Source organism: Leptonotus elevatus, chromosome 8 (assembly GCF_054856555.1).
Source record: "Leptonotus elevatus isolate MCC_2025b chromosome 8, RoL_Lele_1.0, whole genome shotgun sequence".
NCBI lineage: Eukaryota > Metazoa > Chordata > Actinopteri > Syngnathiformes > Syngnathidae > Leptonotus > Leptonotus elevatus.
In genome coordinates, this window is record NC_141246.1 from 25,075,973 (window position 1) to 25,103,413 (window position 27,441).

Consider the following 27,441-nt stretch of genomic DNA (forward strand, 5'->3'; position numbering starts at 1 on the left):
TGTTGTGCAAGAGCAAGCAAGAGCGGAGCCCAAATGAACATGTTGAAACACAACCAGTTTCTGTGATACAGATTCCAATTGCACTGACAGACAGCAGATACCACACATAAGACATCACAGTGAGGGAAAACATAGTCTGTCCTTTGAATGGATACTACTGTACTTCAACTTAAGTATTAAACTAAACCAAATCATAACCAAATATGTCTTCTCTCTTGTTCATTATGTATTTATATATATATACATATTTCTCTTTCCTTGTAGAGATGGAAGCCTGTGTTATTGTCACTGGTTCCACACAGCAACAATGGAGTGGGTCGATTGGAGATCCAGTTTATAGGAGGTACATTGTTCTTATTTTTTATCTTACCAGTACCAATACATGTTATTTGGAGTGTATTTATCCTCCATAGATTTTGTATAAACGTATAATTGTATTGGGAACAGAGAAAACATACTGTACAGTACAGGGGAAAACATACTAGGTCTCCTCTTGTGGCTTTCGGATATTAAACTTCACATCCACACGTGTGGTTTTTGGAGAAAACCTGACTTTAACGTACAGTGGGAAAGGTATATTTACAATTTCACAACTTGTTTGTATCACAACTCTTTTTTTCTTTTTTTTGTACCATGTTGTCCAGTTTGGAACTCGGCTAATCCAGATCTGGATCTAGCATCAATCATACAAGTATGTGGCTACAAATCAGATGAACCCAATATCTGCCAATGTCACAACAATGCCATTATGAGATGGATGTAATTACTATATATATATATATATATATATATATATATATATATATATATATATATATATGTTAACGCCCACTAGCACACCTGATTCATATATATATATATCTATATATATATATATATATATATAATCAGCATGCCTGATAACGATCCTAAGCTTTAGTATCAGGTGTGTTGGTAGGCAGAAAACCTAAAACCTGCAGGACTCCATACCTCGAGGACCGGAATTGGTGAACCATGTTATATACAGTATATATAGTGGGGCTCCTCTGTACATCATGGTACATGAAAACAGAAAAGGAAAAGGGGTATGGATCATGCAATGAATAAAACAGCTGGGGGTGATTGTAACGCCGTATTTACCTGTGTTTTGAAACTACGGGGGAGGAGTTAGCACAATTACAATGATTAACAGAAAGAGTCAAAAAGTTCACTAAATCGGTACTTTCTTATTATTAGCAATGTTCGATACCACTTTTTTCAGACCAATACCAGTACAAGTCTCAACTCTTGAGTGGTCACCAAAACCAATACCAAGTGCCGAAACCAGTAAGATTTTGATACTTTACCCCCCAAAATACAATGACAATAATTTTAAAGAAAGGCCTATATATCTCAATGTTGTACATTGCAATGAATGGCAATTTTCCATTCTATTTCCAATTTCTAGTTCCTTAACCAATATTTTGTATCAGTACTCACCCATCACTAATTCTTCTTCTTCTTGTCCTTCTTCTGTGACGAGCGGGAGGGATAGAGAGAGGGAGAAGTGCGGAATTTTGAGCGTTTTTTCTAAGTACTTTTTTCATATATTTTTTTAAATGTATGTGTAATAGGTTTTTCTTTATCTTGTAGTTTTTTTTGTAAAAAACTTAGTGGTTAGTGTCTGTGTTTTTTTGGTGGTGGACCAGCGTCGATGATGGAATTGAATAGACTAAATGTGTTGTTTCTTCAAGAAACGCACAGCACTGACGACAGTGTCAGCGAATGGAAAATAGATTTTAAGGGGGAGGTAATTCTGAGCCATGGTTCCAGTGCCAGTGGTGGAGTTGGTATTTTATTAGCTCACAATTTTTTGCCGGCTTCCTTTAGTGTTGAAGAAATTATTCCAGGTTTTTTACTAAAAGTTATAGCTTTCTATGAAAATGTTAAGTTAGTATTTTTAAACGCCTATGCTCCAACCAGAGGGTTGGAGAGGATCACGTTTTTGAATAAGTTAGGTGATGCTCTTAAAGCATGTTGTGGTGATTACATGTTTTTAGGCGGTGATTTTAATTGCACTGAAAATCCCGCTCTGGACAGGAATCATCCTGAGCCACACCCTGGGTCGTCTCACAGACCTCAGGCAGCTCATTAAAGACCACGAGCTGTCTGACCTATGGAGAGTTTTTCATCATAACACACGACAGTACACATGGAGCCATCGGAATGAGAATTATTTATCCCTCGCCAGACTTGATCATTTTTACTGTTTTAGTCACCTTTTGAATATTTTTAAAAGGTGCTCGATTCGGCCTGTTGGTTTTAGCGATCATTTTCTTGTCTCTTGTTCCGATTTTATTCAGAACATTCGCTTACATAGCGCCTATTGGCATTTTAACGCAGCTCTTTTGAATAACCAGACTTTTAAAACAGCATTTAGGTTTTTTGGGTTATCCCACAGAGAGAGCAGACCCAATTTTCCCACCATCCAGCAATGGTGGGATTACGGGAAAACTCAGACCAAACAACTGTGCCAGAATTTCACTCGCTTTGCCACGGGTGAGTTGACCCGGACTGTAAGGGGTCTGGAGAGACAAGTAGAGGAGTTACAGTCTTTAGCTGCTTCGACAGGAAATCGAGGGCTTTTAGACTCCTTCAAGTCCAAACAGTCGGCGCTGGCCAGCCTGCTCGCGGTTTCTGCACAGGGGGCGCTGGTCGGGTCGCGTTTTATGAACATCTCGCAGATGGATGCCCCCTCTCAGTTTTTCTTTGGGCTTGAGAAGAAAAATGGACAAAGGAAGATCATTCATTGCTTACGCACAGGTAGCCGTTCTGAAGTCTCAGATTCTTCTGGGATTAGGAAATATGATGCCGGTTTCTACAGAGACCTTTATAGGAATGAGTGGTCAAGTAATCCAGAGACACACAGCAAATTTTTAAGCGGTCTCCCTCAGGTGAGCCAGGAGCAAACCCCCCAGTTGGCGGCACCGGTGAGGCTCGAGGAGCTGGAAGCTGCCCTGGGGACCCTGCAGTGTGGCAAGGCTCCGGGCATTGACGGCCTTTCGGTGGATTTTTACAAGTCCTTCTGGCCGATTGTCGGACCAGACTAGCTTGCCGTGATGAACGACAGCATCAAAAATGGGAAACTCCCGTTGAGCTGTAGGAGGGCCATCATCACCCTGCTACCAAAGAAGGGAGACCTGCAGGACATTAAGAACTGGAGGCCTGTGTCCTTGCTGTGCTCAGATTACAATATCTTGTCCAAAGCGCTGGCCCTTAGGCTGCGAGGGGTGATGTTGTCCATCATCCACCCTGATCAGACCTATTGCGTGCCGGGCAGGCTCATTAGTGACAATGTAAATCTAATTCGGGATTATTTGGAACTCTGCAATTCCTTGGCTATTGGTACTGGTCTCATTTCCATAGACCAGGAAAAGGCTTTTGACAGGGTTGAACACCAGTACCTGTGGCAAACCATGGGTGCCTTTGGTTTCAGCCCTGACTTTATAGCCATGATCCGGGTGTTTTATTGTGACATTGAGAGTGTTCTTAAAATAAATGGTGGTCTGAGTGTCCCCTTCGATGTCCGGAGAGGGGTGAGGCAGGGCTGCTCTCTCTCTGGGATGCTTTATTCTCTGTCCATAGAGCCTCTGCTACACAAGTTAAGGGAAACTTTAAACGGTGTGTACATCCCCCAGTGTTGTATGTCTTTCAAACTGTCTGCCTATGCCGATGATGTCGTAGTTTTAACTAAGTCACAAGAGGACATTGATACTTTAAGAAGAGTTGTGACAGAGTTTGGTTTTATTTCATCTTCGCGAGTGAACTGGGGGAAGAGCGAGGCTCTCATGGTGGGAGAGGGGCTGAAGGACAAGCTCAAATTGCCGGGCGAACTGGAATGGAAAATTGGGGGTTTTAAATATCTGGGCATCTTTTTGGGGGATGAGACCCACAAAAAGAAAAACTGGGATAATGTGTTGGAGACGCTGAGGGGGAGGTTAAAACGGTTGCTGCCAAAAATGTCTTACAGGGGCAAAACCCTCATCGTCAACAACTTAGTTTCGTCTTCCTTGTGGCACAAACTAATGGTCTTGGACCCTCCAGCCTCTCTCCTGGAAGAGTTGCAGCGCATTTTAATTGATTTATTATGGGGGGGCAGGAGGCACTGGGTTCCACAGAGCATCCTTTTCCTCCCTAAAGAAGAGGGGGGGGCAGGGCTTGGTGCATTTGGCCAGCAGGGGCGCTGCTTTTAGACTCCAGTTTATACAAAGGCTCCTGACTGGCCCCAAGGATGTTCTGTGGAGACCATTAGCCCGATGCAACCTGCAGCGTTTAGGTTTATGTGGGCTGGATTTTAGTTTGTTTTTAATGGACTTGTCTCGCATGAGCACAGCTTCTCTGCCTTGTTTTTATCGGAGTGCTTTCAAAGTCTGGAACTTCCTGAAGAAACAGCGGGCGGAGCAGGCCGACTCACTGTACTGGATCATGCAATAACCTGTCCTACAGGGAACCCTACTGGACTACCCTAGATGGGGGGGAGCGACTCTGTCCAAGACCCTTCAAGCTGCAGGGGTCGCAAGGCTTGGCAGAGTGGTGGAGCTGACCTGTCCCAGTCTCGAGGACCATTCTGGGGCTACATTCCTTGAGGATCATCAACCAGCTGCTGAACCACTGGAAAAGAAGACTGGCTGGACATGAGCGCTCCCTCCTCAGTCTGTATGGCAGTGGTTCCCTAACTCCAAACCCGGAGGACGGCTTCCCCCACATTGGCTTACTCCCAGACTTGGGTGATTGCGGCGGACCCCTGCTGGAGAACATTCCAGCAGTTTCGTTGGGAGCCGCGCCCGGAAAACAATTTTACCGAACGATGGTCAAGACCTTACACAAAAACAAACTTAACGGACGCTTGGACACTCCAAGGAGGAGAATTATAGACGATAAACTGAAGCCAGCTTGGGGCACCTTATACAAGGCCCCAGTGGTCAAGAAACACGGCGATGTTCAGTGGCGGATCCTCCACGGCATCGTGGCCGTGAACTCCTATATATCCGCGATAAATCCAGCCGTTGCGGGTAACTGCCCCTTCTGTGGACACAGGGAAACAGTATTTTTATTTATTTATGGTTTTAACCACAAGGGCCAGATCAAGAGGGAAAGCCGGGTTTTAAACTTTGTTTTGAGCCAGGCCAAGATGGGTGTGTGGTTGTCCCGAAAAAGGAAAGTTGACGATGGGGCAGAAGTCGATCCCACGGTTCTGTGTAAAAAGTTGATAAAGTCCAGACTCTTTATTGATTTTAGTTTTTACAAGAGAGCAGGAGCTTTGGATAGGTTTTGTGAGATGTGGACTGTTAACGGGGCACTGTGCGACGTGAATGAGGAGGCGCTATGTTTTAGTGATGTTTTGATGTAAAAGCTTTTTTAATTTTTTTTATCTATTTATTTAATTGCTCTTGCCGAGCTGTGTGTTAGGAAAATAATGTAAATAAGAGCGGCAAATAAATGTATTTTTTCAAAATCAAAATCTTCTTCTTATTATTATTATTATTATTATTGTTGTTGTTGTTGTTGCATTATTATTATTTTAGAAAGGCAGACGACAACTTGAACTGGTCAGCAGTCAGTCACAGGGCCCTAGATACAGACACACATTCACACTGTGAGAGTGGGAACTGAGACTGCACAGAAACACAATGTTTACAGCTGCATCATTAGGTCATGGATGGATGGATGGATATTCTTTGAGGGTTTGTATGCAAATCAATTGCCTCAGTACATATAAAGAAATAGGTGGCTCCTGGCTGGTGATTAAATGTTTTTTTTTTTTGTGTTTGTGTGTGTGTGTGGGGGGGGGGGGCGTGTGTGCGTGTGTGCTTGCGCGTGTGTGCGAGCGAGTGTATGAGACCAACAAAAACATGCATGCAGCAGCAGGGTGAGCAGCAGAAGATGAAAAGTAAATTTGACAGCTTAAATAGACCCCAGGATTGTGGAGATGGAGTTATGTAAACTCACCGGATACACATTTTCTCTTGTTATCTGTTTGCACTTGCATGTCTGCATCACTGGTATACACATTACATATGATGAGTCTAATAATCCTGCAAACAATCACATATAAAAGTCAGAATCTTACTTAAAAAGAGAACATAAAATCATCATAAAATTAGAACGTTCCATGCAAATGTGTCAAGATGTGGGCAAACAATACAAAATGCTCTAGTTGCAGAAAGTAAGTAGCTCAGAGGATGTTCATTTGAGAGAAATGTTCTCAATGATGACGTAAATGGCTCCCAAAGGGTGCAATCAACACCAAGGCTAGGAAATTCATGAGAGCAGTCAATTTGAAACATCCACACTTAGTGAGTTGACCCAAAAGGGTCCAAGTGGCTGCCATGACAAGAAATGCTTGAATTAAATTTGGTAGTAATGAAAAGGGAAGGACATTTGCGTCAGTGTCTATGTGTAATTGTGATAGTGAGTGTGACGAGAAAAAAAAGCCTACTTTTAATTAGTTTACAGTTTCACAATTAGAAGTGTTTCAGCGACATGGAACATATACAATACAGTACATATAACATATTGAAATCTGTGGCTCCAATTTCGTAGACAACACGTGAGCTTATTCTTAACTTATTTGCTCCCTCTTTTAAGTATTGCCATGGTCCCAAAACGTATGTTGTTGTCTTTTTATGCTACAGCATACAGAAGGCCGCCTCTGACCTGAAGAAGTTGCTTAAAGCAATGGCAGCTATTACAAAAAACGGCCAGCAGGTGGCAGCAAAGTAAGAGATCAACCAGGGCCATGTTGCAAAAAGCAAATTTTCCCCAGTGTTTTAAACAGATTTGTGAATAATAATGAAACTTAACATTATCTTCTTAACAATTTTTAATAGCAACCCCTTAACCACACAGCACAAATATTGGGCGGGGAGGGATCACACATGGATGCACGGGTGCAAGGCGGTCTCCAATTGCCTACCTCACAAGTGTGGCAGACTACATCATCCGCAAGGGGGGGATCTTACCTGTTTAAATGCACTTTGTCACATCAATCTCATGCACGGACCTCAGCGAGATAATTTCTGTGTGCGTAAGGTCAAGGAGTGCTTCAATCGTTCTGGTTTTAATATGAATGAGGGGAGCCGCTTCGAAGGTCTGTCGGCTGTGTTCCATCCCACAATGGCGCATAATGGTTAAAAATACCTATACTCTATCTGTGGTAGTCGAGCAAAATGCCCAAAAAAAAGGAAATTCCACCACACAGTTAGACTGCGCTTTGCACTCGGCTTGCACTGGGCACAAAAATGGTGCCCTGTATACCAAGTGCGTGAAATGAATTTTCACCGAGGGCCACATCAGTGTAATAGTTCTCTAATGGTACTCTAAGATAGTATAAATGAAACGAAATGTAACCAAATGTAATGTTAAATAAATTAAACAATTGAATGTATATGTATGTAAATAACTTTGAATATTACTTATTACAAATTACAAATATTACTCAGAAATGCATTTGAAAAGATGTAATAATAATAATAATAATAATAATAATAATAATAATAATAATAATAATAAATTGTTGCTTTATCATCACACAAATCTCTTTAACTTCTCAACAAATATATATTACTCCATCATTCAACAATAAATGCAGAGTGAATAGCAGCGGTGGAATGTAAAATGATCCATTATGATAAAATTCCAGTCAATCATCACTGCATTTTTCATTAAATTTTTTATTTGCAGAAGAATGTGCATTTGGGATTAATTCAAGTTTGTCATTTGCCAGCAATATATATGAATTATGAAAATAAAATTAGCATGAATCAATCACCAGTGATAAAGTAAAAATGTAAACATGCTCATACACGAAAAATAATATTTGTGTTGAATGCCTCTGATGTCGACCGCTTTGGAGACAATTGTCGAGGAGTAAATCTTCAGTAAAGGTTCTTACCCAACCTAATGCAATCTTGCAATGTTAAAATCATTGTCTCACTGTATTGCCTAATGGCAATTTTCGTCACAGTTTATATGTGCATTCTTATTTTCAGAGTTGCCTGTAATCAGCATTGTTTACATAATTCCCACAGGATATTCACTTTGTTGTTTTCACCCACTTACATGTGTATGCATATCCCAGTGGAACCTGGAAATTCATAAGCCATGTTCATCACATATGCTCCCGCACACAAACTCACCTGCTTGCTTATCATTTCATATATTTTAATCATCTCTCCCTCTTGTTGTTCCTCTCTGAGTTTTATGATGTTGGACTTTTAATGAGAACAACACATTTACCATTTACATAAATAAAAATGATTATGTAAAATGTACATGAAATGTACATTTTAAATAACACAATTAGGATTTTCCTATCGTGCAAGTAGCATACAAATGTCTTACCTTACATTTAGCTTGATTCAGGTAAGAAGAGCAAATACTTTTTATTATTTTTCTGCAGGTGTAGATGTTAATATTTTATTATTGGGACTGTACCCAACAATTAACTGCCACATCTCAGCAAGCTACAGTACGTTGTTTGTTTTTGATAAAACACTGTGATTGTTGTTGTTTTTTCTTATATTTCTTTTTGATTCTTCATTGTCCCTCTAATTTCTGAACACACTGCTACCTGTTTCTTATTAGGACTTTACTCTGACCGCAAACCCTCAAAAACGAGCAGTTAGTTAAAATAAAAACAAAGATCATGTAGCAATTTCCACATATGTTTTGAAGTATATTTCAATTCAGCTATCATTGAGTACATGCTACAAGTTGGAGTCTTCAGGAAGAGTTTGTTAAAATTGTAGGCGAGAGTTACAAATTTAGAGCAGAAGCAGTACACACTACACAAGCTCCATGCCCGTCCCAATGGAAGAGAACGTTAGTTTTACCGGTGGAGATTTTTGCCGTGGTGAAAGTGGATGGGAAGGATCGTGTCTTTATGAAACTGAAACATCTTCCCCGCGTCCTCAGAGCCAACTGCGCCCAAATGTCAGACTTCATCGTAGTTGCGAGACTCATTACAACTTGTGTCACTACATTTCAATTGAAGCTAGGCTAACATGTAATATGCTCTGTGATCATGTCTACAAGATCTATCAAATAAAGGCATTGGTTTTGCTTGAGTTTTCTGCATTCTATGACCTTGGCTTTTGTTTACTGTGAGTGAGACTACATAAATACAAACGGAGCAACCAACTTACCGACCGCAGGTGTAGTGGCGAACAACCTGGGGGAATGAGAGCGCGTCTCGTAGTATGACGTCATTTAAGGATAACGTAATAATAATAATTTGTTTCATGTAAATTGTGTTGCTGAATTTTTGTTTTGAACGGCAACAAATCTACTTTCACAAACTTTTACTTTACTTTACTTATTTTTTTAATATAAAATAAATAAATAAATGGACAAAGGGGCACTTTCGGCATCAGTGCCAAAAGGGCCTGTGCCCCGGCACCATTCCCCCTACCCCCTCTGCACGTGCCTACCTATTCACCATGGATATGGATATTGCGCAAATCATATACAAACACGGCCACGGATATTGCGCTAATCATGCACCAACATGGCCACAAATTTTGACGGTTATCTTATCTCTTATCTTATTCTCACCTATCCCACAACCATCTGTATGAACAGTTCCAGTCCGGTTTCCGCCCGCTTCATAGCACTGAAACAGCCGTCATCAAAATCACAACTGACCTCCTCATGGCAGCTGACTCTGGACTTCTCACTATCCTGAGTGCGGCTTTCGACACAATCAGTCACACCATCCTCCTCAACAGACTCTCTTCCATTGGCATCACCCACATACTGTTTAACTGGTCTTCATCCTACCTCTCCTGCCGCATTCAGTTCATTCAACTCAAGTCCTTTAAATCTGTGTGCCCCTAGGATCTGTCTTGGGGCCCCTCCTTTTCATCATCTACCTTCTTCCCCTTGGCAATATCTGCCGTAGATTTAATATCCAATTCCATTGTTATACTGATGACACCCAACTATACCTTTCCACCAAACCCTCATCCACCCTATCACCCACCTCTCTCATGGACTGCATCTCTGAAATAAAAACTTGGTTTACTTTAAACTCTTGCAACTTAACAGTAGCAAAACAGAATTTCTTCTCACCGGCACCAAGACCACTCTCTCAAATACAGCTAGCTTTTCCCTCGCCATCGACAACACCACTGTTTCACCCTCCATCCAAGTCAAAAGTCTGGGAGTCACCCTTGATAGTTCACTTTCCTTCCAATCCCACATCAGCAACATTACCCGGTCCGCATACTTCCACTTACGTAATATCAACGTCCTTGCCCCTCCCTGACCCCCCACACTGCCGCCATCCTGGTCCACAGTCTTGTTAGCTCCCGTCTTGATTACTGTAATTCTCTCCCTCACAAATACACCCATAAACTCCAGTTGATCCAGAATTCAGCTGCCCGCATCATAACTCGAACTCCCTCCAACCAACACATCACCCTGTTCTCCACGAGCTCCACTGGCTCCCGGTTCAGTTTTGCATCCAATTCAAAATCCTTCTGTTAGCATTCAAGGCTATCCATAACCTCACCTCTTCGTACCTATCCGATCTTCTGCAAGTACACACTCCTTCCCGCACCCTTAGATCATCTTCCTTCATTCACCTGTCTCTCTCCCCCGCTCATCTCATCACCTTGGGGATGAATAGATTAGACCTTCTTCCGCATATTAAGAGAAAAAGGCTCCATAGCTGTGTACTCGATCTTTCTGGCATCCAGTAAATGGTTCAACTGAGAATATGCAGTCTTCTGGTTGTTACAGTTAGTATAATAATAATAATAATAATAATAATAATAATAATGAGAGAAAGATTAAATGATCAGAAAGCGAGCTGGGACCGAGGAGGTGCAAAAGTGGGACTGTCGGTAAACAGTGTAGTGAGCGGAGAGGAATACGACGTCATTCATTCAATCATTAATGTCCATAAAATACAAGTGCCCTCCACCTATTCGCCCGGGCAATGTCATGTAATGTAGGCTGACGTCACAAAATGACACCCATCCCCCCTCACAAATCCCTAACAAACCCCCCTTCTAATGATAGAGCCAAGTATACGCCAGGCTTCAATAGACGTTGTTTGCGTCACTTAAACTTCCTGTGGCACTGGCGTTAGTAAATTAGACGTTGTTTATCAATGAGTCTCATTTGCATAGAGGTGGGTAATTTCTCCACCAAATATATGCATATGACCACATTTACATAGGCCTACCGGGACACAATCGGGTTGGCAGCGCAGTTAGTGATGAATTTCCCCATCTACGCGTGCTTTGAGGATTAGACGCTCACATTTACTGCAATCTTTTAGTGGATCTTGCCCTAGAGTCTTTTATTCTCTTGGCCTTTGCCTGATGTATCTCTTTAGCCTTGCATAACTAGCATTTGACTGTTTAGGAGTCTTTAGACCATTCTTGGACCATTTCTGTATTTTTTCCCCACCTGAGACATGGCTCTCACAGCTCCCTTCTGCGCTACTGGTGGCACTTGCTTCTGTGCCTTCTTCATCTAGTCTCCTAACCTTCTTCTCCATGACAGGGCTCTCTGTATTTTGCATTATTGATGACCTTTTCCAAGTATCTCCAGCTGCAAATGCTAGCTTGCATGTTTCTGTGATGGTGGTATTGGGGATAGCTATTGCCTTTGACACGATTTACGGAATTATCTCCAGTGAGTGTGAATCTAGAACATTATAAGCAAGTGGCTACCTGACCTGTTTTCTTGATCAGGTCGGTGGATACAAAGTAGCTGACGCAATTATTACCTTTCCGACTTACTCATAAAGGATACTTATTCAGTTATTGCTTACTTTTATTATTGTGTGCTGGAGCCTAGCTCAACTGACTGTGCAAAGGGGGCAAACTTTGGATTGCACATAGAACATGCATGGACAAAATTGTTGGTTCCCCTCTGTTAATGAAATAAAAGTCCACAGTAGTCACAGAAATGACTTGAATCTGACAACAGCAACCATAAATATGCATTTGATTACAATTAACCAATGAAAATCGGACATTGCTTGAGTTGTGGTCCAAAAGAGTTATTATTAAAAATATATATATATTTGACAAAAAACTCATAAAACAGGCTTCGACAAAAATGGTGGTACCCATATCTTAATATTTTGTTGCATGTTTAAAGGCAATCAATGCAATCAAAGGATCTTTATAACTTTCTGTGAGACCGCTCAGCATTATTTTGCCCCCCTTCTCATGTGTAAACTGCTCCAGTTGTCTCTGGTTTCAAAGGGTGTTTTCTCCAGACAGCATTTTTCAGTAACTTCCACCAATAATAACCTAGGTTTCTAGGTTTGATAATCTTAGATTTTATTGCATGATGCACACATTCAAGACACCCTTTGCCAGATGCAGAAATGCATCTCCATAACATAACAGAGCCTCCCCAGTCGGGACAGTGTTGGTATACTTAATTTTTGCATGTGTGAAAATAGGCTTGATATGCCTTGCCAAATAAATTCTAGCTTTGTCTCATCTGCCCATAGGATATTCATCCAGAAGCTTTGTGGTTTACCGCATATAGTTTAGCAAATTCCAGTCTCTCCAGTTTCTATCATTTATTTGCCACAATGGTGATCTCCTATCAAGTTCGCTATGGATCAAACAACAATGGTGCAATCTAACACTGATGTACCTTGACCTTGGAGTTGACCTTTACATACTTTGGCTCTTGTTGTAGGCTCTTTTGTTTTCATTTGTATTATCTGTCGTTTAAATTTGTCATAAATTTTCCGTCGGCGGCCACGTCCATGAAGATTGACTAGACTGTGTATTTAAAATTTCTGACTAATGTGTATGTGTGTAACTGTAGTCAGACTAACATCAAGCTGATTGGTCAACTCTCTCCTTCGTTTCCTCTGGCCATTGTTTATAGTAGTACAAACCATGTAACCAAACCGCACAGTGACTACTTGTCACCCTAAATAGGCTGATTAACTGATTACAAGTTTGAAGACAACTGTGATACTAGCTAGACGGCACGCCTTGAACATGTCCTTATGGTGAAATTATTTTCACTCTTTTCTAGGGTTATCATCATTTTTGTCAGATTTTGGTCTTAAGTCATTTCTGTGACCACTTTGGGTTTTTCTTTCATTAACAAAGGGGTACCAACAATTTTGTCCATGTGCGTATACAAGCAACTATTCACATTTACACCTACACCTTAGGACAATTTAGTCCTCAATGAACCTAAAATGCATGTTTTGGAATGTAGGATCTACACATAATGTCAATGATATTAATCATAGCAACAGATTAATTCTGTTTTTCTGTTATCCATCAAAATACTTCCTGAACTGGATTTGATAAAAAATTAACTTTAAACTCACCTTAAATAGCAGTCACATGTTTTGTTCTTTTGTTTATTTTTCCATCCATGCATCCATCCATCTATCCATCTTTCCATCCTCCGAACGGCTTATTACTCACAAGGGTCGCGGGTGTGCTGGAGCCTATCCCAGCTGTCATCAGGAAGTAGGCGGGGTACTCACTGAACTGGTTGGCATTCAATCGCAGGGCTCACCAAGACGAACAGTCATTCACAATCACCTATAGGGACAATTTAAACTATACAATTACCCTACCATGCATGTTTTTCCAAATGTGGGAGGAAACTGGAGTACGCGGAAAAAAAAACACGCGGGCATGCGGAGAACATTTATTGATTTTGATTTTTTACTGATCTCCACATCACGTACTGAAAGAAAAAAATATTGCCACAAATGCTTTTTCAAAGTGTACATGTTTTGTGTAATTGCCTCACATAAGCAATTTCTGTGCACGTATTCTTGTTTTATTCTTAGTTCCCATCAATAATACAGTGCAGTTAGTGGCTAACAGTTCCCTGCTTGTTCTCTCGTATCACTTGTGATAGATGTACTTGTCGGATAACTTTAGTTATGAGAGTAAGACGAGGCATGGTTTAGTTCTCTAAATTCTGAGGCAGTTCAATAAAGGTATAACTTATACATTAGGTATGGCAAGGCAAGGCAAGTTTGTCTTGTCACAATTCACACACAAGGCAAATTTAACATGCAATAAAATTACATGAAATTACAAGAAGGCAGATAAAATAATTCCATAAGGCAAAAAATAACTAATTAAGTAAAGTAAAAGCAAAAGAAAGACTTTCAGATGTCATATGCTGAGCTAAATAGAGCTATTTTCTGGAAGACTGTTCCATATTTTAGCAGCATAAATTGAAAAGCAGCCTCACGTGTTTTCTCCTGACTCTTGGCACCAGCAGGAGACGATTCCCTGAGGTTCTAAGAGCCTGAGAATGTTCATATGGCTCTTATATGTCAGAGATGTACTTTGGCGCTTAGACCATAGAGAGAAGCCTCACACTCTGAGCGAAAGGAAGACATTTTCTAGGTTCAAGTCAAGACGAGAGCAGCAGTACTGCAGCTGCATTTAGAGAGCCCTGTGCATGCCGTTATGCTAGGTTCTGACCGAACATGATATATCGCTTCGCCCTGTGTGTATCATTTGCTTGTGGGGGAACGCCAAGAAGAGCAAGGGCTCTTCCTTCTCCTCTGAAAAAACATTTTGAACATTACTAGTCAAAGTTTGGGCAGTGTTTAAAACTATGGCTAATACTAAATGCTATCTTAGTTCACAATTCAACAGCTGTAAACAAGCAATTCACTCACTAGAAACGCCAACTTCTTGCTCCCCATTCGGCAAGTTTGCTGGCTGACAAGCCTACACTGTAAAGAATTTCGCCGAAAAGTAACAGTCAAATACTAGCAGGCCAGCAGTATACTGCTGTTATTGTACAGTGAATGCTATTTGAACAGTATAGTACCACATTTCGGATTGCAACCGATTGGCTGATGATAGTTCCCCAGAACTCTTGTGCGTCGGTCATAACTAAGATAAAAAGGGAATTAAAAAGGTAGATGGGAACAGAGATGGAAGTGTTTTGACCTGTCAATCCTTTTTTATTTGAATTAAAGCGTTGCGCCAGTGGTATATGGTCAGATTGCAATGAAGGCGCACTTACAGACTGGTTCAGGTGCACGGGAGAGAGAGGGACTCAGCAAGCATTGATCCTCAGTTGAAGAAGACTCCTAGGGAGGCGATCTGGGCGGTCGGCGCACGCACAGCTGGAATGCTGCACTGGAGTTTCTGGCTGATTGTGATGGGCGCACGACTGAGAGGCTGCTGCAGGTCTCCGGTTGGTGGAGAGGTGCGCGCGCGGCGTGGAGACCGCGGCAAGTCCTTGGCTGGCACACTTCCTGGTTGGTGGTGATGTGCTTGCGGTTTAGAGGCCTCAGTCAGTTGGTTTGGGCGTTGCGGGGCGTCTTGGGCGCACGGCTGGAGGAGAAATGGGTCAATGGTGCGCAGCGGCTCGGTGCCTAACAGCCGTCGTGGAACCGGGTCGGCGGGGTGCTGCGTGATTCAGAGAGTGGAAGGTAAGTGGGTCGGCTCTCGGCAGGAACAGACACGCGCGTGTGTTTGCGAGTCCTTGCGTGATACGTGCTTTGGGGCACGCGTTGTGGCTCAAGTTCGGGGCTCAAAGAAGGAAGCTACGTGGTGGCTCTCAGCATGTTTGGCTTTTAAACTGTGTCCCAGGGGGTCGGAGTAGTAGTCCCGCCTCTTCCGTGCGCTTGAAGCAGACTTAGTCGACTGAGACCAAGCTTTTGGGATAGCATTTGATAATTTTTGACCAGAATTGACAAGCCAGATGCTTCATTTATCATTCTGAACATATTTTAAACATTACCGCAATCATACAGTTATTGAATCCGCTAAGCTTACTAATTAGCTAAACTTAGATGGCTTCAAAGGTTACACACATCATTCATTTGAGATAGACATACAGGTTGTGTACAAAGATAAACAACAGAAGGTATGTGTTTCCTGTGGGTTGTAAAACGAAATCCAGTCCCTGCTGGAGGGAAATTCAAAGAGTTTTTCCATTTTAAACTGTCTCTGGTTGGTTTGAGAACATACAGGGTTGAGACTTGCACACACATTCCCCAGGGGGAAGTGTTTAACAGGGCAAATAAAAAAAAAATTAGGGTGACGGGCAATATTTGTTACCACTTTATGAAGGTGAAGATGCTTGGTGTTCAGTTCCAATATATATATATATATATATATATATATATATATATATATATATATATATATATATATATATATATATATATATGTGTGTATAGTGTGTAAGAATGGACACTATTCTAAATTTTCTGTGCTCAACTGCTCATCATATGTTGTAGATGGTGGAGGAAGAGATCATGTTGGAGGGTTGAAGAGACACCACCAGCCTCAAGAAAACAAGGTCAAAGTGGTTCGACTCTCTGAGCTTATAAGTGTCCTGAGACTCCCACCAAATGCTGAAGCCTGTCCAACGGTGCTTGTAATTATTCTATAGGATTTACACATACTGTACAATAAGTAAGCAATAGTTGATTAAAAATGCAATCTGGTTCCAGGAAAACATGTCAGCTTTTTGTGTGGAGTCACAGCAGAGAACAATGGTATTTGCTACACAAAAAGATGACTGTGTGGACTGGGTAGAGAAACTTTGTCAAAGAACCTTTCAGGTTAGACCAGAAATTATTATTGTGTTTGATTGCTGTCCATTCTTTTCTTCTGCATACACAGTTTTCTTTCTAAGTAAAGTGGTGATGCTTTTTTTCTCCTCAGAAGAGCACACCTGGTTCAGACACTAAGGAGCTTCATATGGAGGAAAATCAGATATATTCAACAACAAATTATGGTAACATCTGCTTTTAATTATTCCCAACATATAATGCCCCCCCAACCCTGATTTTCAAACAATGCAACATTATTTAATTTAAATATTTTATTTCAACTTTATGGGCCCTATTTTCAAAGATAGGCGCCTGTGCGCTTGGTCTAAAAATGGCCGTGTCTTCATTTTCATGTCAGGCTAATTCTAGTTAACCATGTTTGTCAAAGGGTTCTGGCGTATTCTATTGCACACCCCCGGTGCATCTGACAATTTGGTGACCAAAAGTAGACTAGATTTTAGACCAGCTAAAACCGGGTCTAAGTTGTGGCGCAGGTGGTGTGACGTGATTTTGGTGGATTTGATTAAGGCGCAGACAGACACATTATGAGCTCTGCAGACGTGTGTAGTACATGTCATCGGATTTCATTCATAAATAAGACAGCAGCATGGTACGATCTCTCTGAATCATTACGGACGAACGATCGGGTTTGTAAGGCATTCTCCAAGTGTCCATCCATAGCGGCTGACTTTACATCATCAAGTGGAGATCTTTTCCAGTTCCTTCAATTTGCCCGCACCAATCTCCTGCACCTAGAGGTACATGCCATGTAGACCATGCAGCTCTCTCAGTGTTGAATTTAAGGGCAATGAGGGAAGGCACTTGGCCGGGAGTTGGCTGCATTCCCTGCCACAATGGCACAGAAGTGTGCAAATGCCCATTTCTACCTCCACTAGTCTAGGAAAATACCAAGAGAAAGAAAACTCTATCCATTCACTTACAGTAATTAGACAACATGTTGTGCTAGACTAGAGCTCAGCGCGAAAATAGGGCCCTCTGTCTCCAATAAAATAGACATCCTTTCGGTAACTTGCACTCATAAAGATTGCAATGTAGTTAATAAGACTATTATGCTAAAAGAATTCCGTACGATCACACGTCAAACACTTTTTTGTACACTGCTTTTGTCCCCTGTTTCCAGCCTCAGACTTCTGTGTGGTGGTGCAAGGGACAGATGCAGCAATACGTTGTGGACTGCAGGGTTCATACTGCCTACAGGTTGGACAAAAGACACTGCTTCTGAAAGATATCCAGAAGGTCAACGTTGTTAGACAGTGGCCATATGAACTGCTGAGGCGATATGGTAAAGATAAGGTAAGGGCTTTCAAATGTCTGAATAATGAACACAATTCAAGGGATTTGCACATTTACTTGTCAGGCAGCTTAGATGAAGAAGAAGAAGAAAAGGACAAGGATGGAAAAGTGTTATTCAGTAATTGCGCTATTTTTATTTTATAGATATGGTTACCAGCAAGAGAGACATAACTCTGTGGAACCGTGCACCTGTTTAGCATCACTGAGCGCTTGGTGGCGCTGTGAGCAATGTATATGCACAATTTATATTCTGTGATACAGTAACAGACAGCACAAGTGTGATTATAGTAATGGATAAGGCACATTGCTGGAGGTAATGTTTTTCAGTGTAACCCACAGTGACGGTGTCATTAAGTGAAATTCATTAAGTGGACACAATCTTGCTCAAAACATTCATGGTGCACTCGGAACAAACGTAAAGTTTAAAAAATAAGTGATTTTGATTAAAATAGTTAAGTATTAAGAGATTTTTCTGTTATTTTGCTTTTTATGCAAATCGCTGTGATTGGCTGTGCTTGAAAGGAAATGCAAATCAGTTGTTACTTTACCTCCAGTAGGCTAATGTGCCTGAGTGACCTTTTTTTCTATTTCATTACAAAAATATATCAAAACACAAATCAAAGTTCAGTTAATTGTCATTATCTTTACGACATGGAGACAAAGGTTCCACGAGAATTCAGTGAACAAATTCAACTAATAAATGAGCACATTGTGGCAGTAGTAAGGAGCGTATACGACTGACTGGAAACACGTCTTTATTCATCAACTGCCAACAATAGAATGGCGAATATTGCGCCAACAAACATTCATATAAAACACCCCCCCTGCTGTATGCCTACTGGGTGAGAGGCATGGTCCTAAAGTCCACCAAACAGGCCCCCCCTCGAACACTCAGAAGAGCACTCAAAAGGAAAACCTCACAGGGGGCTTCACCAGCCTGCCACATCGACTACGCAGCCCATCTCCCGGTGGAGCAGGTGAAACCTGTTGAGCAGGGGGGGCAGGCGAAAAAGGAGCAGGAGAACACTCAACATCATCGTGCGGAAACGAGGCTGGGGGCTTCGGAGGACGACCACGGCGAGGGACCCGAGCTGGCAACGGCACATCGCCTACAACCAAATGAGCTGGTTTGAGCCTATCCAACGAAACAGACTCCCTACGCCCACCCATATCAAGCACAAAATATTTAACCCCATGCTCAAGCACCCGAAACGGGCCGTCATACGGTGGCATGAGGGGCGACCGGTGGGCATCGTGGCGCACAAAAACAAAACGGGCAGACATAAGTGTCGACGGTACAAAAACCTTAGGAACACAGTGGTGAACCGGTGCAGGAGTCAGGGGCATCCCCGACAGAAAGGGCCGCGCGTCGGGACCTTCGGGCAGAAATTCACCCGGGACGCGAAGAGGCTGACCGAACACCAACTCGGCCGGGGCGGCGTTAAGATCCTCTTTCAGAGCCGAACGCAACCCGAGCAAAACCCAAGGAAGACGATCGACCCAGTTACCGTCGGAAAGCGCAGCCCGCAGCGCAGCTTTAAGCGACCGGTGAAAACGTTCACAGAACCCGTTAGCCTGTGGGTGGTAGGCAGTAGTGCGGTGTACCTGCACACCCAAGGACTCCGCTAAGGCAGACCAAAGTCCCGACACAAACTGGGGCCCCCTATCCGAGGTGATATCGGACGGCGTGCCAAAACGCGCGACCCAAGACGACAGGAACGCGCGGGCTACGTCCATCGAAGTTGTGGAGGACAGGGGGACAGCTTCCGGCCACCTCGTGGTCCGATCTACCATAGTGAGCAGATGCGTAAAACCCTGCGACGGAGGGAGGGGGCCTACCAGATCAACGTGCACGTGGTCGAAACACCTAGCTGGAATCGGAAAAGGTTCGAGGTCCGCCCTGGTGTGCCGGTGAACTTTGGCACGCTGACAAGCCACGCACGCCGCCGCCCACTCCCTGACATCCCTACGCAGTCCAGGCCAGACGAACTTGGCACCAACCAGCTTGACCGACGCACGAACGCCAGGGTGTGAGAGGGAGTGGATAGAGTCAAAAATTCTCCGATGCCATCCCAAAGGAACCACAGGCCGGGGGCGGCCTGTGGACACATCGCAGAGGAGAGCGGGATCGCCTTCGCGCATCACCACATCCTCAAGTTTAAGAGCCGTACCTGCCGCTTTGAGGTTGCGGATGTCACTGATGTGACTGTTCGGCAGCCATCTTGGATAAAAATTAACCCCGAGCTGGACTGGACATACAATCGCGCGCGATAAACAATCAGCCACAGGGTTACACTTACCGACCACATGCCGAACGTCTATCGTGAATTCGGAAATGGCCGCCAAGTGGCGCTGCTGGCGGGCCAACCACGGTTCAGTAACCTTTGACATCGTAAACGTAAGCGGCTTATGATCCACATAAGCCGTGAAACGGCGCCCTTCAAGAAGGAAACGAAAATGTCGCGTCGCGAGATACAGCGCCAGCAACTCCCTGTCAAAAACGCTATACTTGCGTTCGTTATCTCGCAACTTACGACTGAAAAACGCAAGGGGCTGCCACACATTCGCCACGAGTTGCTCAACCACTCCCCCTACAGCTATATCGGACGCATCTGTAGTCAAGGCCACCTGCGCAGTGGAGATCGGATGGACGAGGAGGGCCGCGCTCGCGAGGGCGTCCTTAGCTTGCTGAAACGCCTGTGCCCGTTGCGGAGACCACTCGAGGGGGTCTTTAGCCTTCTTGTTCCTTCAGGCACTGTAAAGAGGCTGCAGGAGGTGGGCTGCACGCGGAAGGAAGCGGTTATAAAAATTAACCATGCCCAAGAACTCCTGCAGCGCCTTAACCGAGGCTGGGCGGGGGAAATCAATCACTGCCTGTACCTTGGCAGGTAAGGGAACTGCACCCTGCGCCGATATACAGTGGCCCAAAAAATCAATCTCAGTAAGACCGAATCGACACTTAGCCGGATTGACGATTAGGCCATGTGAATCGAGGCGCTTGAAAACCTGCGTTAAGTGCGACAGATGTACCTCCGGTGAAGGACTGGCCACCAAAATGTCATCAAGATAGACGAACACAAAGTCGAGGTCGCGTAAAACACAGTCCATCAATCTTTGGAAAGTCTGTGCAGCCCCTTTCAGGCCAAAAGGCATGCGCAGGAATTCGAAAAGCCCAAACGGGGTTATCACTGCCGTTTTGGGCACGTCTACCGGCTGCACAGGCACCTGGTGATAGCCACGGACCAAGTCCACTTTAGAAAAAATTGTGGTGCCAGCCAGACGCGCGGAAAAATCTTGAATGTGTGGAATGGGGTAACGGTCATGCGTAGTAACACTGTTTAGCCGACGAAAATCACCGCAAGGCCGCCAGGAACCATCGCTTTTAGGCACCATGTGTAAGGGCGAAGCCCACGGGCTGTTAGAACGCCTCACAATCCCCAAACGCTCCATTGTAGCAAACTCCTCCCTCGCAATTGCCAATTTGGCCGCGTCAAGTCGGCGCGCGCGGGCAAAAACTGGCGGGCCAACGGTGGGGATGAAATGCTCCACCCCGTGCTTAGTATCGGCGGTGGAAAAGGCGGGAGTCGTCAACGACGGAAAATCAGACAGCAAACGCTGATAAACGTCGCCCGATGCCAAAAAATTTTCGTGTGCTAATGGTCCGAGTCCCCCAGCCTCGCACGGGAAAGTGCCGAAAGAAACAGCGTCAATCAAACGGCGGTTAGCAACATCAACAAGCAGTCCATTTGCACACAGAAAATCCGCGCCAATAATTGGAACCGTGATTGAAGCAACAATAAAGTTCCACTGAAAATCCCGTCCATGGAAGCACACAGTCACCAGCCTGGAACCAAAGCTGACAATGGGTGAGCCGTTAGCTGCACACAGGGACGGTCCGCTGCTACTGGCCGCCTTGTCCGCGGCGGTGAGTGTAAGCAGGCTGACTTGTGACCCGCAGTCCACCAGGAAACGTCTCCCTGATGACGAGTCTGTGATGAAGAGCAGCTCGCTTTCATTGCCGGCGCCCACAGCCGCTATGGAACGCCGGCGTTGGAGTTTCCCGGAGCTTCGAAAGTGCAGGGGGGAACACAACGTCTAGCCTTGATGCCGAACCGCTGGTGGAAGAAACAGAGAGTCCTTTCGCGCCGCTTCCGTGTCACCACTCCGGCCACCACCGTCGGGCCCGCGTCCGGTGTCGCCTCCAGGAGGTGATCGGCTGCCACACTTTGCACGGCGAATCGTCTCGTAGCCAGCAACACTCGATCCGCTTCTTCGGCCAAGGCCCGATAATCGCAGAACGCCAGGCAAGCGGAGTTAGCCTACACCGCGCATACCGGAGGCGGTAGCTGCCGGAGGAAAATGTGCGGGAAAACGAATCCACCTTCATCCGAGCCTAACAGCGACAGCATCTTGTCCATGAGGTCCACTGCTGTGCCATCGCCCAACCCGGGCAGGGAAAGGAATCTGTCTGCTCTCTCCGAGTCCGACAAACGGAACCTCCTGAGCAGAAGTTGTTTGAGCACGGCGTATTTCCCGCTCTGTGGAGGTGCGCGCAATAGCTGCATAGCACGATGTGTAGTCAGTTGGTCGAGGGCCGCCACAACCATGTAATACCTTGGCTCATCAGCGGTGATTCCTCGTAAGTGGAAAAGCGCTTCCACATGCTGAAACCACGAGGCCGGGTCGCTCTGCCAGAATTCTGGCAGCCTCGCGGTAGCGGTTACGGCTGCAAGTTGCGGAAGTTGGGGCGACATGGCCGAGGAGGACACCTCTTCATCCGCTGTTCGAAACATTTTCAACGTTCGGGGTCACCAATGTGGCAGTAGTAAGGAGCGTATACGACTGACTGGAAACACGTCTTTATTCATCAACTGCCAACAATAGAATGGCGAATATTGCGGCAACAAACATTCATATAAAACACCCCCCCCCCCCCCCCCCTGCTGTATGCCTACTGGGTGAGAGGCATGGTCCTAAAGTCCACCATAACATCACTCTTTTTTTATATGCTTTTATTGACACAATTCAACACAAATTTATATTCAAGAACATATCTTGCATACTTACCTAATAAAATATTTGTTTATCACTCATTTTATTTAATGAGGTGCAATGCCGTTGACGTGACGTCATCGGCCAGCGGCGCTTGCCCAGAGGAATGATTTGCATTTTCTAGCTAAATAGCCAATCAGTGATCTCCATTTGACACAACACACTGACACTTCAATTTAAACCATGTCTGAAATGCACAATAACTCTTACTTCTTCAATTATAATATTTAACCCTGAATTTTACTTAGATATGTTCTTGCCTGTATTATTTTTAATATGTTTGGAATTTTATTTCATGAAACCACAGTGATTGGTGTCACAAACAATGACTTGAAGGGTGTATTGCTAGTAGGTGTCAGTAACACCTGGTGCATGCAGTTCCATGGTAGTTCGACATAATGTGGGTATAGTTCCATCAGTCCGTCAATATTGATGGAAGGCCCGCCAATGATCAATCACATTTTTTGATGATGGAAAGACAAATGACAACTTGACAGTGGTGACGAAAGTAAAAACAACTTGGCAGTGTGTACGAAGATGACTTGGCGGAATAAGCAGTAAGGACGACTAGACTGAGATGTGGACGACTGGACTAAGATGTGGACAACTAGACTGAGACAAAAACTACATAACTGTGACAAGGGCTTGGCTTAGTTTATCTTAGCTTAGCTTAGCTTAGCTTAGCTTGGCTTAGCTTGGCTTAGCTTGGCTTAGCTTGGCTTAGCTTGGCTTAGCTTGGCTTAGCTTGGCTTAGCTTGGCTTAGCTTGGCTTAGCTTGGCTTAGCTTGGCTTAGCTTGGCTTAGCTTGGCGTGACGAGACACACACTCCCACACGTAACGTCGACATCAACAATGCTCCCACACAAACACAACAGACTAAATACACTAACACTAATGAGACACACCTGGGGAACACAATAGGCTGAGGGCACTGATTGGTCACACACACTGGGAAGGGAAGAGACACACAGGTGGACGTGATCAGACCTAACGAGACAGGGGAAGACCTCAAGAACACATGACAAACACCAATCACAGACAAACACAACGAACACACTCAAAACAAACAAAACCCCGACCCCTACAAAACCGAAACATGACAGCAATTGTTTATAAGCACTTCATTCCTGATATCGAAACATTATCCCACTAAAATATCTCGTAATCATAACATTTTATCATAATAGTATCTTTTCAGGACGGTCCCAATACTTTTTCATTTGAAATGATAGAGGTTTATTTTATTTTTTATCTTTTTTAAATCAGGTGACCTTAACCATTGAAGCTGGAAGACGATGTGACAGTGGTCCTGGAACATTCACCTTTGAAACTCAACAATCTGAGAAAATATTCAACCTGATTCAGAGCACAATTAAGCAAAAGACTTTAGCTGTTGCTTCAGGTAACCTTCACCAGGAAGAAGACAAAGCTTTAGTATCCAACATACAAGCTAATTCTCCTCTACCTGAAATACCGGATATAGCCAGTATGGCCTCCATTCTGGAAAAGGCAACGATACATATAAAGACATCTCCCACCACAGAGGACATTATGAGAAGTGGAGATGATTCCACTGCATCAGAAAATCAATCATCACAGCCAGCTCCAATCACTCTCATGCCTCTCCCAAAGGTCCCGATACTTGACAAACCCTCTGTAGATCTTCGTGGTTGCCAACCTGAAGCTGAATATGCCAACCCAGCCGACTGCATCAAAAATGTACCAAAACCTCAAGCTACCATGTCTCACGTGTATGTGGACCCTGCCAGTGTTCTTCCCCTTCATCCTCCAAGTTCAAAAGAAACTACAAATCCAGGTTCCAACTCATTCACATCACGCCCCTGCTTCATCATCAGTCAGCCAGACTCTGTTTATTCTGAGGTGTATGATAAAGTCAATGTGAGCACGACTGAACCAAAAGCCAATTGGAGTAAACCAGAGATTAGGCATTTTACAGAGGATGAACCAATTTATACTGTGCCTGTGAGCAAGGGAGAGGAAGTTTCTGATCAAGTTGAAAGCAAACCAGACCCATTTGCCCACCTCTATGCTCAAGTGAATAAAACACCTCCTTCATCGAGCCCATCTTCAACCCCACCTCCCCCATCTTCATCATCATTAGCCAGCAGCATCGTTGCAACCCAAATCTCTGACACCGCTCCTGATGATGTCATCTATGAAAACCTAGGCATCATTTAACTCACTTGTTTGTTGCTGAATGCAAAACTGTTTATGTTACATTTAAAAATGTAGATGCCTGGTCCACATTTTCATGTTCTGAGTATATTATTGTATGCATTCAATCTATTTTAAGCCTTTTGAAATAAAAAAATGTCAGTTGTGATGTAAAAGGGAGCAGAACTAAGAATGTACCTCACTTGATTTCCTGTTCTTTATGTGGTTGGTCATCACAGAAAAAGCGTTTACTATTGAAATACCTTGTCACACACACTGAACCACATATTGATTAACAGTGCATGATATTTTGGCATTGCTGAATGACACATGAATGACGCTTGTATAATCTAAAAATATATAAAAATGTATAAAAATGTTTAAAAAATACTATTTAAAATAAACCAATTACTACAAACAATTGTTATATTAGATAAATAATTAGAAAATAAAAGTTCCAGGGTGGCCGTTCTTTGCCCAGCATTTTCGGAAACATGCCTCGCCAAAACCCAAATGGTATAGTTAATTTGATTATTATTATTATTAATATTATTATTATTATTATTATTATTATTTGCTGTTTTACAATGCAAACAAAAGAAGAGTGCTTGAAAAGAGAAACCCCTTGGCCCAAGTCTTTTGCACCCCGTGTGTAGAAGAAGAGATAAGAATGATGAAAAATTACATTATTGTTATTTTTTTGTTTGCTTGTTATCAACTTATTACTGAGCGAGTGCAATGAAGTGACGAGTAGGTCCAGGGCTTTTTGCAAGCAGTAGTCGCCTCCTGCTGGCTATTAAGGAAAACTACAGGGTGCTCTAAATACTGTATTTGCAGTTATTCTTCAGAACATCTGTGACTAAATTACATTAAACACTAAATTACATTTTCAATTAAAGTAATTATTAAATATACAAGAGGAAATGTGTTGCTGGATGTTCCTTTCAAATTTATTAAAATACAGTAGCTCAAGATTTAGTGAACAGAGTTCAAATTATATCAGAGCCATTTGGAGCTCTTTGTGATCAACATCTATTCAAATGAGGCTTTTATATGATCACGCTTTTTGGGGTCCTTTGTCCATCACAATCAGCAACTTGATCTGATCACAAGATAGAGCAATATGGTGATTTAAATACCGTGTTTATTTAAAAACACAGTGTGTAAAAGTTCACCACTAGATGTCGCTAAATAATAGAATGAAGCCGAAGCACAAGCATTTCAAAGAATGCGCAGTGGAAGAAGCTATTAAAAGCTTGCAAGAACAAAGCAGAGGGCAACAAGCGACAGGAGCCCGAATCACGGGACTCAGCGATGACCACCTGCAGGCCCCAGCTGTGGACGGTAAGGGGCAGTTGAGCCATTGGGTCAGACACCAGCTGTAAGCACCATCAGGACTAACTATGTTCACGAAGTTAGCAGGAAGAAGAAGAAGCAGGAAGATGGAAAAAACATGTCAGCCTTTGGTAAGATGAGGCTCCAGCCATTTATTAAACGCAAACCGTTAATCTGCAATTCCCGTCTTTGACGATGCCTACCTTGCGGCAAGTGCACAATGACACGAAGCCTCGGATAAATACATGGACTGAGCACCGACTGAAGCACGTTTGCGTCCGTCGATCGGGGTGAGTACAGACGATCCCTCTCATTCCGTGTACTTTTGCGGGCCTTCGCTTCAAAGAGCATTCGCATAATATGCGGAAGCACATGACAAAATGTGGGCATCGTCATTGAAAGGAATTGACGATTAACAGAAGTGCCCAGCCCATGTATGACATGTGACCTCCGAACTCTGAGGCGGATGTGCTAACTGGTCAGCCAGCCCCTGTATAAACATATACTATATATTTAATTCATATTTAGTGTCTTATGATTTCGCATTTTTTGGTATTGAAGTAATCCAAAAGTAAAACGGCAAATAATCAAGTTGCATGACTTTCCTATTATCGTGCTTGAATCACGTTACTGACTGTATCTTTAACAAGTGAGAAGGAATACATTTTTAAGGCAACACTTTCAACCTTTCTAATATGATAATTACAATCAGAAAAACATTTCACTCACCCACGTTTGCCAAAATTTAAAATAAATAAATGACTGAATAATAAATAATTAAATAATTAAATAAATAAATAAATAAATAGTGTCCTGGATTGGCTGGCAACCAGTTCAGGGTGTACCCCCCGAAGCCAGCTGGGATAGGCTCCAGCGCCCCCCGTGACCCTTGTGAGGACTAACTAAGCGGTTAAGAAAATGGATGGATGGAATAAATAAAAGTGAAAATAAGTATGGAAGTATGGAATTTATCAGTCAGCAGGTAAGTGTCCTTAAACAGGAAA

General features: G+C 43.3%; 1 protein-coding gene across 5 annotated transcripts in view; it reads left to right on the top strand.

Moving 5' to 3' along the window:
- The window catches only part of LOC147170294 (docking protein 1-like), a 38,001-nt gene extending 12,719 nt beyond the window's left edge, over positions 1-25,282 (top strand). For 2 of the 5 annotated variants that reach the window (XM_086082202.1, XM_086082205.1), the window contains 6 exons: positions 265-343; positions 16,244-16,383; positions 16,460-16,570; positions 16,674-16,746; positions 17,703-17,875; positions 24,194-25,282. In XM_086082202.1, the coding sequence (XP_085938328.1) occupies positions 265-343; positions 16,244-16,383; positions 16,460-16,570; positions 16,674-16,746; positions 17,703-17,875; positions 24,194-25,126 (1,509 nt within the window). In that variant the 3' untranslated portion in view covers positions 25,127-25,282. The remainder of the gene's footprint in view (positions 1-264; positions 344-16,243; positions 16,384-16,459; positions 16,571-16,673; positions 16,747-17,702; positions 17,876-24,193) is intronic. The other 3 variants (XM_086082204.1, XM_086082206.1, XM_086082203.1) reach the window with 2 other exon arrangements.
- The last annotated feature ends 2,159 nt before the right edge of the window (positions 25,283-27,441 follow it).